Raw genomic sequence first — 18,568 nt, 5'->3', positions numbered from 1 at the left:
TTACCAGAAGATATGTTATCTGGTCGTGAAAGCTTTCATACTATTGACAAGATTATCAGATTGTTTATTAAATACAAAAGCTTGATACTATTATTTAGTTCAAAACTATCTTCATTATAAGAAGCATTGTTCTGCAGGGCAGTATTCAAGTTTGAAGGAAGCCGTATTGTGTGCTCTGCAAAGGGCAAGGACTTTGACCAGTTCAGAGAGCAGTTTGGAGATGAAGATAGAGCCTTTGGGTACATAAGGATACAGGTGAGAACAAACATTTTCTTTCCATATAACTACATAGTAGGTTTCCCTAAAACTTCTGTATACTCATTGGACTGCATACCTAAGAAAATGTGTGTTAACATGAGCAGTTTCCTGCATGATTATTCTGAAAGTTTTTTTCAAATACTTGTAAATGTTATGTTATAAATGTGATCAAACATCTAATGGTAATGCAGCCAGATGATGTCTTCGGCAACTGCCGGTATTTCAACAGTTGAACACCAGTTAGTTTCAAGGCACAAATGCAAGAGTGGTGTTCAGACATTTAAATCCTTGGGAGGAGGGGCTATGCAGACCAAGAAGTATTCACACACACTCTGTAAACACTAGTGCAAGCACACAACCTAGGACAAGTGTCAGTAGTAAATAATAATAATGATAATGAGTAAGTGGGTGAATAGCATTAACATTGTCCCCCTCTTACTCGACAAGGGAACCCTGCTATGAGTTTTATACTAGGGCATGCGGTTTATTCTCCAGACTTGGTTACATCCAATTATCATCTGTTCACTTCACTGGGCCATGCTCTCACCGAACAATGCCTCAGTTCATACGAAATTGACTCACTGACTGGTCTGCTTCGAAAGGGGTTTGTGTGTGTGTGTGTGTGTGTGTGTGTGTGTGTGTGGTGTGTGTGTGTGTGTGTGTGTGTGTGTGTGTGTGTGTTTTTCATAGGCTGCCATTGAGATGAGAAAAATGTATAAATATTCTGCCATAACCTTACGTGTTGAGATAAAGGTTTCTCTTAAATTGTACTTGGAATACTGCTCTACCTCAGGTCAGACAGAATTAATGATGCTTGCTCATCAATTGACCATTTTCACTCTAAATTACTTCTGACATTGTGTGGTGGTGGTGGTGGTGGTGGTGGTGGTGGTGGTGGTGGTGGCTATAAAAGCATTTTTTTGCATAAGACATAGGACAAGTCAAGTTAGAAGTACACTTCTGAAAGTAATTTCTAAGAATATTTATTTAAGGTTACAATAAAACACGTCATACGTTAAGTATTTAGCTCACTTCATACATTTATTTTTCAATGGATTAAAAGCAGTGATACTGTAAATATGACTTCAGAGATTTCCCTAAGGTTTTGACACCAGTAATAGCTTTTATGTTTTCAAGAAGTTCATTATAAAGGTCAACTCCATGTGGAAATTACCTTCTTGACATGGAGATGGTTTGTGTCCTAAAATTGGTTCCTTGGTTCGCATGGCTACACCTAAAGAAGGTTTAAATTTTCTCGCACAGCACTCCCCCATTGCATTTGTGCATTGGAAATAGTGTTAACCTGTGACCTGTCAGAGTTTGCTGAAGTTCTCACCCCACTGTGTTCTGCAAGGTTGGTTGAGCACTAAGCACTGGGAGAAACAGAAGTCTTGCAGTTGTAAATACGGCTGAATACAAAAAAAAAAGTTGTGCATGTTTGTGTGCTGTGTGCTGCATGAATTTCACAGTGAAGAACATTAATACTTGGTAATAACACAAGTTAGTGGATACTGGGGGTGACAATACGCGTTTTAGTACAGTAGAACAAGTATGCATTATGAACTCGGCACAATATAGACAGAAGATTATTAACAAAGTTGATGCTGGAGGAAAAATATTGTACTTCAATCTTTGTGGTTGTTCAATTAAACTGTCTTTAAATTTAAAGGGTATAAAACTGAAGTGGAATATACTGTATTAAATTGGAATAACTTACTTGTGTGAAGAGATTAGTGTTCTGAAAACTTGGTGTATTTAATTGAGAAAGTAGAGAAACAGTAATGAGCTTTGACATGAAAGAAAGTTGTAATGGAATTGTTACAAATTTGACAATGGAGTAAATGAAAATTTCTAAGAAAGAAATATGAAACTTTGGCGTTAAAATTAGAAATAATTTATTATAAACATATCCTCCTGTGCTGTGTAATTCTTATGTATATGTGTGTGAAATTAACTATTGAGGTAACAAAAATTTCAGTTTGAACATCATTTAGTGATGCAATCAGTGATGTAATCAGTGATGTATAATTGTGAATACAAAGTATATACGAAGTGCTAACAGTACGAAAATATGGTCTACATTATTCTGAGAATCTTGAAGTTCCAAATGAGAAGTGCAATTAGTTTCTCCTGGTGTGAAAATTTAATCAATGGTAATGTCAAGTAGTTTAATGAATACAACCATTTTTACAAAGAAAGTAAACAAAATTGAATACGCATAGATCTGTAGTTATGCTGGATAGGTTGCAGAAAAAGTTCCTACAGCAGATTAAGAAAGGCTCTTAAGAGTCGTAAGTTACGCAGGATGCATTTTGAAATTGTTTCCATCTTCAGAAATCAAAGTGCAAGGGTAGCACAAGGACAATTGTTTGTGTAAATAACATATTACTGTCATGTTAAGTACACAACTGGTTATGCTTTTCTTTGTGCTACCTTTGCACTTGGATTTCTGAAGATGAAAATAATTCTGAAACATGTTATGTGTAGTTGGTGATCATCAGTCATTCCTAATCTGCTGTAAGACTTATGTGACCTAGCCAATTTAATTACAGATCTACACATATTTAACAGAATGGTCACTAACCTCCTCCTTAACTTCGTCACATCTCTGTGAAAACAAAAGTATGTTTTTCATTTTCATTTAAATGTTAATATCTTATTCTTAAATTTGTACAGATGGGTGACGAGATGAGCAAGAGACAAAAGTTCCTATTTGTGACGTGGGTGGGCCCATCTGTTGGAGTGATAAAGAGAGCAAAGATGAGTACTGATAAAGCTGTTATCAAGGACATCATTGCTGTAAGTATGTGACAAACTGAACAGACATACTTCACTTGCCAAACTAATGCAGTCATAATAGTCTATTTACTATGTCACAGTTTGAGATTAGAATATAAGCCTGTTCCTTTGTTTTAGAGGTGATATCATTACATTGTTGTATGGTAAAGTTTATAACTTGTACACTATTTTGTGTTCATAACTAAAAAATTTACTGTATTCCATTTGAAAGTATATATGTCTACTGTAGCCATAAATTTCAAAATTTTATGAACTGAGAAAACACACTTTTCTGACATTGCTCTTGGTTTTATTGCCAGTATTCCAATATAATTTGAGCTGTGTAGAATGCCACACTTCAGTTCTCTTTCTTGGATGTAAAAATTTGAATACAGGATGTGCAGTCTCATAAAAACACACATGCAAATACAATTAAAATGAATTGTGTTTCAGGTCAAAATTCCTTTACTTTCTACTAAAACTTACTGTTCATGCCTGTGGACAGCCACAATAAGACACTTCAAGACATAAAGTTAATAAGATTTGTGTGTTTGAGTTGTTATATACTGAGCTCTTTAGATTGCTGAAAGTTCCAATGAGCTGACTTTCACCAAAAACATTTACACAAGTTGTGAAATGGTGTTACATCATCCATTAAAAATATGTGTTTAGTGCAACAAGAAAGTAAGAGAAGAAACACTATCTATTATGCAATAGGAGATGACTTTCATCACCACCACCATGAAATGGTCAGTGACAGTGCTCTCAAACTTCAGAGCTACAGGAGTTGCTGCTGGTGGAAGGTGGTAACATCTCATACATTCACTTCTGCCTGAGGCATTTAAGTCATTGCCATATTTTGCATTAATTTTGGAGCATTATCCTGGAAAAGTAATAACAGAAGTGCTAAGTTGTGGTATGGGATGCCTTTAGCAGTAATTTCCATGTAATATAAGTAATATTTTTGTAGTTAGCTCAATTAGAAAAACTGTAACCAACTGTTTTGTAGGTATATTCCTCTGCATGCATGATACACAAAAGGTTCTGACCTGAGTGAAAGGGATATGGATGGAATCGGTCACAAATCACTGTCATTGCAAGTGAGTCCAGAAATGAGTTACAAATTGATAAATGTCAGGTGATACACTGACAATTGCAGTGGACATTAAGCATCAGTTACCACTAGTATCCCCCCCATGAACCATGGACCTTGCCGTTGGTGGGGAGGCTTGCGTGCCTCAGCGATACAGATAGCCGTACCGTAGGTGCAACCACAACGGAGGGGTATCTGTTGAGAGGCCAGACAAACGTGTGGTTCCTGAAGAGGGGCAGCAGCCTTTTCAGTAGTTGCAAGGGCAACAGTCCGGATGATTGACTGATCTGGCCTTGTAACAATAACCAAAACGGCCTTGCTGTGCTGGTACTGCGAACGGCTGAAAGCAAGGGGAAACTACAGCCGTAATTTTTCTCGAGGGCATGCAGCTTTACTGTATGATTACATGATGATGGCGTCCTCTTGGGTAAAATATTCCGGAGGTAGAATAGTCCCCCATTCGGATCTCCGGGCGGGGACTACTCAGGAGGATGTCGTTATCAGGAGAAAGAAAACTGGCGTTCTACGGATCGGAGCGTGGAATGTCAGATCCCTTAATCGGGCAGGTAGGTTAGAAAATTTAAAAAGGGAAATGGATAGGTTGAAGTTAGATATAGTGGGAATTAGTGAAGTTCGGTGGCAGGAGGAACAAGACTTCTGGTCAGGTGACTACAGGGTTATAAACACAAAATCAAGTAGGGGTAATGCAGGAGTAGGTTTAATAATAAATAGGCAAATAGGAATGCGGATAAGCTACTACAAACAGCATAGTGAACGCATTATTGTGGCCAAGATAGATACGAAGCCCACGCCTACTACAGTAGTACAACTTTATATGCCAACTAGCTCTGCAGATGACGAAGAAATTGAAGAAATGTATGATGAAATAAAAGAAATTATTCAGATTGTGAAGGGAGACGAAAATTTAATAGTCATGGGTGACTGGAATTCGAGTGTAGGAAAAGGGAAAGAAGGAAACATAGTAGGTGAATATGGATTGGGGACAGAAATGAAAGAGGAAGCCGCCTGGTCGAATTTTGCACAGAGCACAACATAATCATAACTAACACTTGGTTTAAGAATCATGAAAGAAGGTTGTATACATGGAAGAACCCTGGAGATACTAAAAGGTATCAGATAGATTATATAATGGTAAGACAGAGATTTAGGAACCAGGTTTTAAATTGTAAGACATTTCCAGGGGCAGATGTGGACTCTGACCACAATCTATTGGTTATGACCTGTAGATTAAAACTGAAGAAACTGCTAAAAGGTGGGAATTTAAGGAGATGGGACCTGGATAAACTAAAAGAACCAGAGGTTGTACAGAGATTCAGGGAGAGCATAAGGGAGCAATTGACAGGAATGGGGGAAATAAATACAGTAGAAGAAGAATGGGTAGCTTTGAGGGATGAAGTAGTGAAGGCAGCAGAGGATCAAGTAGGTAAAAAGACGAGGGCTAGTAGAAATCCTTGGGTAACAGAAGAAATATTGAATTTAATTGATGAAAGGAGAAAATATAAAAATGCAGTAAGTGAAACAGGCAAAAAGGAATACAAACGTCTCAAAAATGAGATAGACAGGAAGTGCAAAATGGCTAAGCAGGGATGGCTAGAGGACAAATGTAAGGATGTAGAGGCCTATCTCACTAGGGGTAAGATAGATACCGCCTACAGGAAAATTAAAGAGACCTTTGGAGATAAGAGAACGACTTGTATGAATATCAAGAGCTCAAATGGAAACCCAGTTCTAAGCAAAGAAGGGAAAGCAGAAAGGTGGAAGGAGTATATAGAGGGTCTATACAAGGGCGATGTACTTAAGGACAATATTATGGAAATGGAAGAGGATGTAGATGAAGATGAAATGGGAGATATGATACTGCGTGAAGATTTTGACAGAGCTCTGAAAGACCTGAGTCGAAACAAGGCCCCCGGAGTAGACAATATTCCATTGGAACTACTGACGGCCGTGGGAGAGCCAGTCCTGACAAAACTCTACCATCTGGTGAGCAAGATGTATGAAACAGGCGAAATACCCTCAGACTTCAAGAAGAATATAATAATTCCAATCCCAAAGAAAGCAGGTGTTGACAGATGTGAAAATTACCGAACAATCAGTTTAATAAGTCACAGCTGCAAAATACTAACACGAATTCTTTACAGACGAATGGAAAAACTAGTAGAAGCCAACCTCGGGGAAGATCAGTTTGGATTCCGTAGAAACACTGGAACACGTGAGGCAATACTGACCTTACGACTTATCTTAGAAGAACGATTAAGGAAAGGCAAACCTACGTTTCTAGCATTTGTAGACTTAGAGAAAGCTTTTGACAATGTTGACTGGAATACTCTCTTTCAAATTCTAAAGGTGGCAGGGGTAAAATACAGGGAGCGAAAGGCTATTTACAATTTGTACAGAAACCAGATGGCAGTTATAAGAGTCGAGGGACATGAAAGGGAAGCAGTGGTTGGGAAGGGAGTAAGACAGGGTTGTAGCCTCTCCCCGATGTTGTTCAATCTGTATATTGAGCAAGCAGTAAAGGAAACAAAAGAAAAATTCGGAGTAGGTATTAAAATTCATGGAGAAGAAATAAAAACTTTGAGGTTCGCCGATGACATTGTAATTCTGAGACAGCAAAGGACTTGGAAGAGCAGTTGAATGGAATGGACAGTGTCTTGAAAGGAGGATATAAGATGAACATCAACAAAAGCAAAACAAGGATAATGGAATGTAGTCTAATTAAGTCAGGTGATGCTGAGGGAATTAGATTAGGAAATGAGGCACTTAAAGTAGTAAAGGAGTTTTGCTATTTGGGGAGCAAAATAACTGATGATGGTCGAAGTAGAGAGGATATAAAATGTAGGCTTGCAATGGCAAGGAAAGGGTTTCTGAAGAAGAGAAATTTGTTAACATCCAGTATTGATTTAAGTGTCTGGAAGTCATTTCTGAAAGTATTTGTATGGAGTGTAGCCATGTATGGAAGTGAAACATGGACGATAAATAGTTTGGACAAGAAGAGAATAGAAGCTTTCGAAATGTGGTGCTACAGAAGAATGCTGAAGATTAGATGGGTAGATCACATAACTAATGAGGAAGTATTGAATAGGATTGGGGAGAAGAGAAGTTTGTGGCACAACTTGACCAGAAGAGGGGATCGGTTGGTAGGACATGTTCTGAGGCATCAAGGGATCACCAATTTAGTATTGGAGGGCAGCGTGGAGGGTAAAAATCGTAGAGGGAGACCAAGAGATGAATATACTAAACAGATTGAGAAGGATGTAGGTTGCAGTAGGTACTGGGAGATGAAAGAGCTTGCACAGGATAGAGTACCATGGAGAGCTGCATCAAACCAGTCTCAGGACTGAAGACCACAACAACAAACAACCACTAGTATCTGCTAAGTGTGAGAAAAGCCACTGTTAGACTTGATTTGATCTCCCGAATCGTCTCAGTGCAATTAATGGTATGTTACTGGTTATTCATCTAAGCTGTGTTCCTGTTTTAAGGACAATACTTTGATGAACAACCATTTGTTGTATTCAGGTGCTGAGAGTGGTGCTCTTATGAGTACTAACTGTCTGGACTCCAGAAAGTCTACCATTGTTAGTCTCATTTTGCTATTCGTAGTAGAGTTAGATTCCCTAAAGTTTTTTTACTTTTCATCAATTAACTATTTATTTGTCCGCCATACACAATAAAACTCTCACTTTCCACATAAATATGTAACTTCCTGTAAGTCTCTCATAAAGCCGAACGTCAGAAACAAATTGAGTTACAGTTAAAAGAAAGTTGGCTTGGATACCATAACTTTTATTAACATGATTCAGAAAATCTCGCCTATAGCAAGCTTATGTCAAGAGTTTTCAAAAGTTCTTTTTCAACTGTCCTTGTTTTAATAACAATAGTCAATGACACAATAAGCACAGAGCTGCATATAAACTCCGTGATTCTTCCTTACACACTAAAACATCTATGGCTTGCCTGACAGGTACTTGTCGGTGCCATTCATCCGCCGTGTCTTTCTTCCCGCAACTGGTTTTAAACCTGCGCACACAAACGTGTGACGTGCAGTACATAGGATTCTACCATCCCACATTCATTTTCAGAATATTGTGTGTTAGAGATGGTAGAAGGCTGAGTGGTTCTACAATTTACACAAATTCTTGAATCACTAAAATTCCCAGTGCCTACTATGTTTTGATGTTTATTTCTAGAGCCTGCAGTGATATGCCATAAAACACATTCTGTTTACCATCTCTGGTGGATGTAATGGCCAGCAACTTCTATGTAAATAGTGGCGGGCCCCAAATGATGTTTAAATTGAAAGTGCCATCCTTGCTTATTATATTTGACATCTTTATTTAGATGACTACTTAATTATGCTGTCTTAGAAACTTGTCATTCCAATGAGGGCTGTATTAAAGGGGCAGACCACCAGAATAGTCAAGGGGCCATGCAAGGAATGTCAGCAGCATACTGGACAAACACATTCAAGCAAATTCTGTCACAGAACACTGCTTAAAATATGAGCATAGAATGAAGTAAAATGAGCCCAATATATTTGAGATATTTTAAAACAATTTCTGGGACAGTGTAAGGAGTCTTATCAAAAGAAATATAATAAACAAGGATGGTGGTTTCAATTTAAATGAGGCTTGAAGTCTGGACTACATTACGATCCCACTAGCCATTACATCCACCAGAACTAGAAAATGTTGAGAGGTGTGTTTCATAGAACATCAGAGTGGGCATCAGGATAAAATTGAGCTGTAAATAAAGATTGGAAAGAAATGATAGATCAGTCTGGTTGGCTTCCAGACAGGGAGTACAAAACAGGAAACTTGCAGCACTTGAAAAGTACTAAGCTGCTGGTCAAAATACTGCGCATAAAATGGAAAAAATCTTGGCTGAACACCCAGAAGCTCACCGTAAGCATTAGATTTGCTTGGCAGCAAATGGAAGTGGATAACCTGCTTGACATAAATCATTATTGCTTTGAGATCCACTGCTGGATAAAGGATTTCTGTACCTCACCATCCACAAGGCTTCAATGATAACTTTCCATAAAGGTGTTTGCCCACTGTTGTTAATCTCCTGGAGTCCAGTAAACAATGGTCTACCTACCATCCACGTCTGTGGTTCTAAGTCTCATTCAGTCACTTTATTTTCATTATTTATCAGAATGGTCCTACTCCCCTCTTACTTCATCACTTTTGTTTTCCTACCTCTTAGTAAATCATAGCATGTATCTCTCTCACTTGCTGAGCAGTCTGTTTTCATGATCAGTTACTGCATTCAGATTCCATGTTGTATTACTGGTCTTCATTCACGCAACTGACATTAATCTTTCTATTCCAGGCATAATGTAAGGTTAACTTTGAATACCATATTTAGTTTATGAAAAGGGCACTAAAGTTTTTAGCCCTATTATAATTTTCAGCTTGTTGAAAGTTCTTCCATTCAGTGTTGGTTTGCGCTAAAACAAGTGTCATAGGAACATCAGTAAAATGACTGACATGGGTTCAAATGTGTCCTGTTAATACATCACTTTATTCCCTCAGTTTAACACAGTCAATTTCTCCTAAGGGCACATACAATGCAGAATATATTATTAAGCAACTGTCTCAGAGACTGGTAAGAGTTACAGGTTGCCTATCTGATGGCTTCCAGAGGCATCAAAACAAGGATTTTCAGTATTTTGTGTAATTATTGGCCAAACTTAAAATTAAAAATGCTCTCGTTATCAACCTTGAGGCTGTGTAACTGATAGCATGCTACCACCCAGACTTAATTCACCCAGTACTTGAGAATCAAAGCATTTATCAGGGAACTTACTGTTGATGCATAAATGACCACCTGTTGAATCAGCCTATATTTGAATTGTGTACTCCATTTCTGCAAAAATGGATCCTTCTGTGGTGGCAGGATCATAATTGCGATAATGTGACTAACACACGACATAAACTGCCCAGAAAAATTTTGCTCTGCCCTCAGGTCTTGCACTGTTTTTCCTGTAGGGAAACATTTTTCTCTAAATTCTTTTGACCCCAGAGAAAGTTAAAAATCTAAACCTCCATTCTCAGTCATGAATGGAACAGTGGATCTTGTCTAGAGTATTCATACCATCAGCATGCCTTGGAGGGTAATTTAAAATTTAGACTGTGCACACTTTTGTCATTATATGGCAACAAGTGTAGTCAGTATTGGTGTACACAGCAGTAACATAATTTGGACAGTCAACTGCTATTGTGCAACACAAAATATTAAATGTAGAGGTTACCCATGATCAAAAATCTGCTTGTAACCACTACCTACAAATTAAAGGCTTGTGGGCAGTCCCAAGGAAACTGAGAACCACACGCTGTCTTCTTGGAGGCAACTGAGATAGCTGTCAACCTTACAGAGGGTGGTTGCTACTAACTACACTTGGTTTACCAGCTATGAAGATGTTGATTCTGGAAACTGCACAGTTTTAAATGACAGCCTAAAAGAGGGTCATCTTCAATCCATCCTTAAAAGACACACTATGTTCCTGAGAAAGATGCTGTTCAACGTTTTACATGGACATTTCTCTTCACTATCAAATTTATAATAATTTAGTGTATGGTGGTGAGTGAATATCTGCTGCTTTGCAATTATCTTCGCAGCTAACATGCAGTAGAGCTTTTGGAACAGAACTTCCAACATTTTGATCATTACATACTGATGGTCTGTGATACAACTTTTATCAGATTCTAAACCATCTTAATAAAGTTGAAACCATCTAGAAACCTGGGCTTGGGTGAGGATGTGCCATTCATATGCCTGTTCAAACCATGCCAAAGTGTGTGTGCTAGACTTTGAAAAAGAAAAGAAGGAAAAACTCTGCTTGAAGCTATCATTTACTTTGAGAACACATCAAACATTTGCATTGTAATTCAGTACAGATAGTGTTCTGTTAGGGAGTTAAAACTCGCTGAATATATATGGAATATTAACTTGACAAAGCCGAGAACACATCCAGTGTAGCCTGTTCCTGTTGTGCCATTACTTATAGAACTAGTTCATGTGCATATGCAGCCTGTTAATAATGTAGTAACCTAGTTGTTCTGAAATTGTACACTGAATTGAAGATATTGTTTGAATATCAAGTAATTTAGAAAGTTAACACTACAAAACTATCAACAATGTTGCAGAACTTTGCTGTTGAACTGCAGCTGGAGAGCCAAGCAGAGCTGGATATAGATTACTTCCGCAACCACCTAGCACGTGCCGGTGGTGCCAACTATGGGACTGGAGTAAGAGACCTCTGAGGGTCTAATTTTTGCCCTCAGTGTGTGCCCACCTGAACTCTTGTACAGTGATACATAAAGTTACATGGAATGGATGCATTTCACAAAAATCTCTTATGCAGAAACTTTAAAACAGATCTCAGAATTAAGATTTGTGCTACTACTGCATTAAAACTTAAAATTGAAAAACTGTAATGGAAAAATCATGTTCATTGTGCTGCAGTCATCACTGAAGGAGCTGTGCTCTTAAATATCTGAAGTTTAGAATGCATTAAATTTTGACAACTTTTGCCCAGTAAATGGGTTAGAATTAAATGCCTCTACCTAATTGTGCAATGACTCTTAACAATAGTCTGTATAAAATGAAGCAAGTAGAAATTTAAGCTAAACTTTGATACATTCTGAAATGTGAGACAAAGCAAAAGTTTTTTTTTACATGGCTTAACTAACTTTAAATTTGTTTCCATAAGGATTATTAAGGAGCATTAAGAGCTCACATGTGTGAGACTGGCAACTAGTCAATTACTTTTTAACAGAAATGTATCAGGGATCTAAGTAAATGGTAATGAAAAAATCCACTGGTTAATTGAAAATCTTGTAATTTTTGGTGAAGATTATTTTGTACAAATAATTTTACTGATGTGTATTCCTTTATAATTAACTGGCAACTGCTGTGGACCAAATTTTTTCTGGAAGTTAAATTTTGTAGCTTTTTATTATATATGAATGTGCACAATTTTACGACTTTGCATATATGCCTCCACAAAGAAAAAAAAGCATTGCTTTAAGACTGGTATCTACAAAGCTCAAAAATTTTGGAGGCAACATATTTGCAGTCTTTTTAAATCTCTCCAGCTTTCTGAAACATTTTAATGGAAATTTGGTATAAGATGCAAAACAACACTTCGTATCAAAGAATTTATATATTATACATTTTAAACTGTACTAATATGGTATCTTAATACATTTCCATGTAGACATTCAATGAGGGTTTAAAAAATTACAGTGTTATTATAGTTTTTGGATCAACATTTATATGAAATAAAATTTTCTGTCAAAACATTTTTGTAATCATTCTTATATTGTGATTGTAGCTTATGAGAATCCCACATTAATAGGTCTTCATATCAGATAGCAATATTTCCTTTAAATTTTAGAAAATTTAATAAAGCATTTGTGTTATACTTACGGATCTTTCAAAACAAGAAAATTCTTATTTAACCTATTAAATTCTGAAATGACAGAGGAAAATAAACTATATGCAATTGTCACAAGCGTCCAGTTAGTGCCTTTAATATACAGAAAATTGATTATGAACTGAAAATACACTCCTGGAAATGGAAAAAAGAACACATTGACACCGGTGTGTCAGACCCACCATACTTGCTCCGGACACTGCGAGAGGGCTGTACAAGCAATGATCACACGCACGGCACAACGGACACACCAGGAACCGCGGTGTTGGCCGTCGAATGGCGCTAGCTGCGCAGCATTTGTGCACCGCCGCCGTCAGTGTCAGCCAGTTTGCCGTGGCATACGGAGCTCCATCGCAGTCTTTAACACTGGTAGCATGCCGCGACAGTGTGGACGTGAACCATATGTGCAGTTGACGGACTTTGAGCGAGGGCGTATAGTGGGCATGCGGGAGGCCGGGTGGACGTACCGCCGAATTGCTCAACACGTGGGGCGTGAGGTCTCCACAGTACATCGATGTTGTCGCCAGTGGTCGGCGGAAGGTGCACGTGCCCGTCGACCTGGGACCGGACCGCAGCGACGCACGGATGCACGCCAAGACCGTAGGATCCTACGCAGTGCCGTAGGGGACCGCACCGCCACTTCCCAGCAAATTAGGGACACTGTTGCTCCTGGGGTATCGGCGAGGACCATTCGCAACCATCTCCATGAAGCTGGGCTACGGTCCCGCACACCGTTAGGCCGTCTTCCGCTCACGCCCCAACATCGTGCAGCCCGCCTCCAGTGGTGTCGCGACAGGCGTGAATGGAAGGACGAATGGAGACGTGTCGTCTTCAGCGATGAGAGTCGCTTCTGCCTTGGTGCCAATGATGGTCGTATGCGTGTTTGGCGCCGTGCAGGTGAGCGCCACAATCAGGACTGCATACGACCGAGGCACACAGGGCCAACACCCGGCATCATGGTGTGGGGAGCGATCTCCTACACTGGCCGTACACCACTGGTGATCGTCGAGGGGACACTGAATAGTGCACGGTACATCCAAACCGTCATCGAACCCATCGCTCTACCATTCCTAGACCGGCAAGGGAACTTGCTGTTCCAACAGGACAATCCACGTCCGCATGTATCCCGTGCCACCCAACGTGCTCTAGAAGGTGTAAGTCAACTACCCTGGCCAGCAAGATCGCCGGATTTGTCCCCCATTGAGCATGTTTGGGACTGGATGAAGCGTCGTCTCACGCGGTCTGCACGTCCAGCACGAACGCTGGTCCAACTGAGGCGCCAGGTGGAAATGGCATGGCAAGCCGTTCCACAGGACTGCATCCAGCATCTCTACGATCGTCTTCATGGGAGAATAGCAGCCTGCATTGCTGCAAAAGGTGGCTATACATTGTACTAGTGCCGACATTGTGCATGCTCTGTTGCCTGTGTCTATGTGCCTGTGGTTCTGTCAGTGTGATCATGTGATGTATCTGACCCCAGGAGTGTGTCAATAAAGTTTCCCCTTCCTGGGACAATGAATTCACGGTGTTCTTATTTCAATTTCCAGGAGTGTATTTTAAATATGGATACAGGAGTACCTGTGAAGCAAGAGTTGATGAAAGTGCACTACGTAAAATTGCAGACTTTCAGAAGTAGGTGCTTTCTCACAGGAGGAAAGGAAGGGTTGATGGAAGACAGAGGTAAGACTTAAGGGTACATGAAAATATGCAGAAAGTCACTATATTTGAGTGGGCACTAAACAAGTCAGACAAGAGTGGAAATAAGTCATAAATCAGCAAGAAAAATAGAGGTGAGAAACTTTAAATTAGTGGAAAGGACACAATGTTAAGAAATTAGTGATAAAACAAACATCTAAACGCTAATCTGGTGTACACCATATAGTGGAGAATTTACCAGAATAATCTGCCATTTCTATTGCATTCAAAATTGCTGGACAAAAGATGTTTACTCTTAACACTTAGTTCTCTAAGACAAGAGCAAAAAGTTGCAAAAAGTGATGAATTTTTTTTGCTTGTATTTGAAGGGTGTTTCCAAGAAATTTGTCATAACTCTCCTTACTTGGAGTGTTTCAAACTGGAGGTTTGTTGAGCATTTCTATGATTCTCATGGTAATGGTTTGACTGATGAACAGAACTGTAGGATTTTTGACTGGGTTCTCTCTCTCTCTCTCTCTCTCTCTCTCTCTCTCTCTCTCTCTCTCTCTCTCTCTCTCTCTCTCTCTCTCTCTCTCTCTCTCTCTCTCTTAAATTCTTCTGCACTCCCTTAGCTTCCCCTCTCCATTCCGTAAAATGTTGTGCCTAACTTAGAAAATGTCCAGCCATCATGTAGATGTCTTAAACTCTGTATTTACAAGCCCTTTAATGACTTTGTTAATTTCTGTATTTCTCGTCTTCTTTTTTCTTTCATTTCATTTGCCAGTTCCCTTTTATCTATTCATCTCATACTTTATACTGTTTTTTAAAGTATCATAAATTTGTTTTTTACTGCATTTGAAATGTAGCGCATTTTGTGCACATTTTTCTCACTTGCCTCAATTATCTTAATCTTTTTAACTGGTAGCCCTTTGTTCACCATCACATTATCACTTAGAGCTACTAGTCAACTGAAACTGTCAGAAAATAAAGCAGGTAGTGCATTTATTTGGAATGCTTGACCTTCCCAGGCAAAACAGTTGTTTCATGGAACACCACCCACCTCTTTCACTGTGCAGATTGCAGCAGTGTGTGTAACAGTGTTCATGTTCCAGTGGGCACCCATGCACAATAATAATAATAATGTAAAATGAGAGATGCTGACAAACAGGGTGCTCATGAACAAACCATTTCCCTTGATGTACAAAGGAAAACCCATGAGAATTGTCCCAATTTAATCCTCGTACCACTGAAACGATGAGTGAAATAAGTATTAGTGTCAGTGGTGTTGAGAAACAGCTGAATGTATTAAAATTGAATGAAGCTCCAGGCCGATGGAATCTATCGGATTCTATACTGAATTTGCGGCTGAGTGTCTTTTGAACAGGAAACAGTACCCAACTCTTGGAAAAGGCACAGGTCACTCATCTACAGGAAGGGTGGTAGAAGTGATTCACAAAGCTACTGTCCAAAATCCTTGGTGTCAATGTGTTGTAGAAGCTTGGAACATATTCTGAGCTCAAACATAATGAGGTATCTCGAACAGAATGACCTCCACAAAGCCGACCAGCATGGTTTCTGAAAATGAAAATGTTGATCCTGTGAAACCCCCCCCCCCCCCCCCCCCCCCCCCCACACATGACATACTGAAAGCTTTGGATCAAGGCAACCGGGTAGATGCAGTGTTCCTTGCTTTCTGAAGAGCATTTGACTTGGTACCACACCTACAGTTATGATCAAAAGTATGATCATATTGGGTATCAAATAAAATTTTGTGGATTGAGGACTTTGTGGGAGGGAGGACATAGCATGTTGTTTTGAGTGGAAAGTTACGGTAAGATGTAGAAGTAACTTCGGGTGTTCTCCAGTGAAGTATGTTGGGACACTTGCTTGTATGTTGATAACATCACAGACAATATTAATAGTAACCTCACTGTTTGCAGATGATGGATTGTGTATAATTACTATCTGAGAGAAGTTGCAAAAACAGTTCTTGATAAGATTTAAATGTGGTGCAAGGATTGGCAGCTTATTCTAATTGTTCAGAAGAGTAAAATTTTGCATTTCACAAAAGGAAAAAATGTAGTGTTCTATAATAGCAATGAGTTACTGTTGGAATCGGCCAACTGATACAAATACCTATGTGTAACACTTAATAGGGATATGAAATAAAATGATCACATTGGTTCAGTTCTGGCTAAAGCAGGTGGTAGATTTTGGTTTATTGGTAGAAGACTGGGAAGTGAAATTGCTGCACTACATGCAATAGGTTCATTGCCAATGACAAAACAATTGGAGCCTGTATCAACAGCACATGAGGAAGGAACATCTCTGACTACATCTCCAGAATAAACAGGCCTACATCTGCATCAAAATAGAACCATCTTTACCATTGGCATCATCAGAAGCAGTAGTAGAAAATCTATCAGCTATAGAAGCACCTCCACAAACCTCAGCAGTTACACTAGCAACAAAACTATATCCCTGCCAAAAGGAGGGAAGAGATCTACAGCAGAAGAAGCAGTATAAAGTGTTGAGGGTAGGTGGAAAACGGTGCCGCCTCCCCGTCTACATGATTTTTTACTGGAACTCTGCAAGACAAAGCAGCCCATGAAATTGGTAGTGTAAAAGATATTATAGCTCCTAACCAAACTGGTCATTCTAAAGACAATAACAATTCTGTTGTTAAAATTTACTACCTGAATTATTCAAGGAGTGAAAGACTAAGAATTTATTGTAAATAATTTTGGACTAGAGGACAAATTTGATAATTTTTGTCTGAGTGACCACTGGGCAACGGAGAGTGAACTCACAGCCATCAAATTTGATAACTATAAAATAGCAAATTGTTAGTTACTGTGGAAAAGTGCAGAAAAGGGATTGTGTGGCATTGTATACTTACTGGCCACTCAGCCACTCCCTCAATAGGTTGGATCTAAACTAGATGTATGATGAACACAATTTTGAAGCCACTGGCATAGTTAGTGACAATTTTAAGTTAGTGATAATAGCCTTACACTAACAAAGAGATAGAGGGGCTGGCCAGTACTTACCTCAGCTCAGTACAGCCGATAGATACACATAAAACACACAAAAAACAACCGAAAATTTACGTTCCTAGCTTTCAGAACAAATGTTCCTTCATCGGGGAGGAGAGAGGGGAAAGAAAGGGAAGAAGGGAAAGGAGATTCAGTTACAACCCAGGTTATGAAGCAACAGGGAAAGGAAAAAAGGGAGGGTAGCAAGGATGGAAGCATGGTTGTCAGAGGGAAGCCAAAGATATTCTACTGTAAGTACTGTGCCAGCTTCAAACCAAAGAGGATGCACACAGAAGTAAAGAGGTATATAGTATAAAGATAAACACAACTATGTAGGATGAAAAGATGCGTGAATGGCTAAAGAGGAAAGGGAAAGAGGAGAAGACTGAAGAGTGAATGGGAGTGAGGTTGTTCAATGTAGGTTCAGTCCAGGGGGATGGCGGGATGAAAGGATGTGTTGGAGTGCAAGTTCCCATCTCCGCAGTTCAGAGGGACTGGTGTTGGGTGGGAGAAGCCAAATGGCACATATGGTGTAGCAGGTTCCTAGGTCCCTAGAATTATGCTGGAGGGCATGCTCCGCTACTGGGTATTGGGCATCTCCTAGGCGGACAGTTCGTCTGTGTCCGTTCATGCGTTCAGCCAGTTTAGTTGTTGTCATGCCGATGTAAAAGGCTGTGCAGTGCAGGCATGTCAGTTGATAAATGACATGTGTAGTTTCACACGTGGCCCTGCCTTGAATTGTGTGTGTTTTACCAGTAGAGGGGCTGGAGTAGGTGGTTGTGGGGGGATGCATGGGGCAGGTTTTGCAGTGGGGTCGGTTACAGGGGTAGAAACCGCTGGGTGGAGAAGGTAGTCTGGGAATATTGTGGGGTTTAACAAGGATGTTACGGAGGTTAGGGGGGCGACGAAAGGCAACTCTGGGTGGTGTTGGGAGAATTTTGTCAAGGGATGATCTCATTTCAGGGGTTGACTTGAGAAAGTCATATCCCTGGCGGAGTAATTTGTTGATGTTTTCGAGGCCAGGATAATATTGGGTGACAAGGGGGATGCTTCTGTGTGCTCTGGGGGCAGGAACATTGTTGTTGGATGGGGAGGAATGTACTGCTCGGGAGATCTGTTTGTGGACAAGGTCTGCGGGATAGTTGCGGGAGAGGAAAGCATTGGTCAGGTTATTGGTGTAATTGTTGAGGGATTCGTCACTGGAGCAGATACGTTTGCCACGAATACCTAGGCTGTAGGGAAGGGAGCGTTTGATGTGGAAAGGATGGCAGCTATCAAAGTGAAGGTACTGTTGTTTGTTTG

At 39.7% G+C, this 18,568-nt stretch overlaps 1 protein-coding gene across 1 annotated transcript; it reads left to right on the top strand.

The window, feature by feature from the left end:
- Positions 1–121: 121 nt before the first annotated feature.
- On the top strand, positions 122–12,675 carry LOC126452548 (coactosin-like protein; the record flags this gene model as incomplete). The annotated part of the gene is made up of 3 exons (XM_050091114.1): positions 122–255; positions 2,935–3,057; positions 11,305–12,675. Coding segments are annotated over 3 exons (374 nt in total), but the record flags the coding sequence as incomplete, so codon positions are not given.
- Positions 12,676–18,568: the final 5,893 nt, after the last annotated feature.

This window comes from Schistocerca serialis, unplaced genomic scaffold, assembly GCF_023864345.2.
Source record: "Schistocerca serialis cubense isolate TAMUIC-IGC-003099 unplaced genomic scaffold, iqSchSeri2.2 HiC_scaffold_897, whole genome shotgun sequence".
Taxonomy (NCBI): Eukaryota; Metazoa; Arthropoda; class Insecta; order Orthoptera; family Acrididae; genus Schistocerca; species Schistocerca serialis.
Note: the sequence above shows the minus strand (reverse complement) of the source record. Positions and strands in the feature narration are given on the sequence as shown.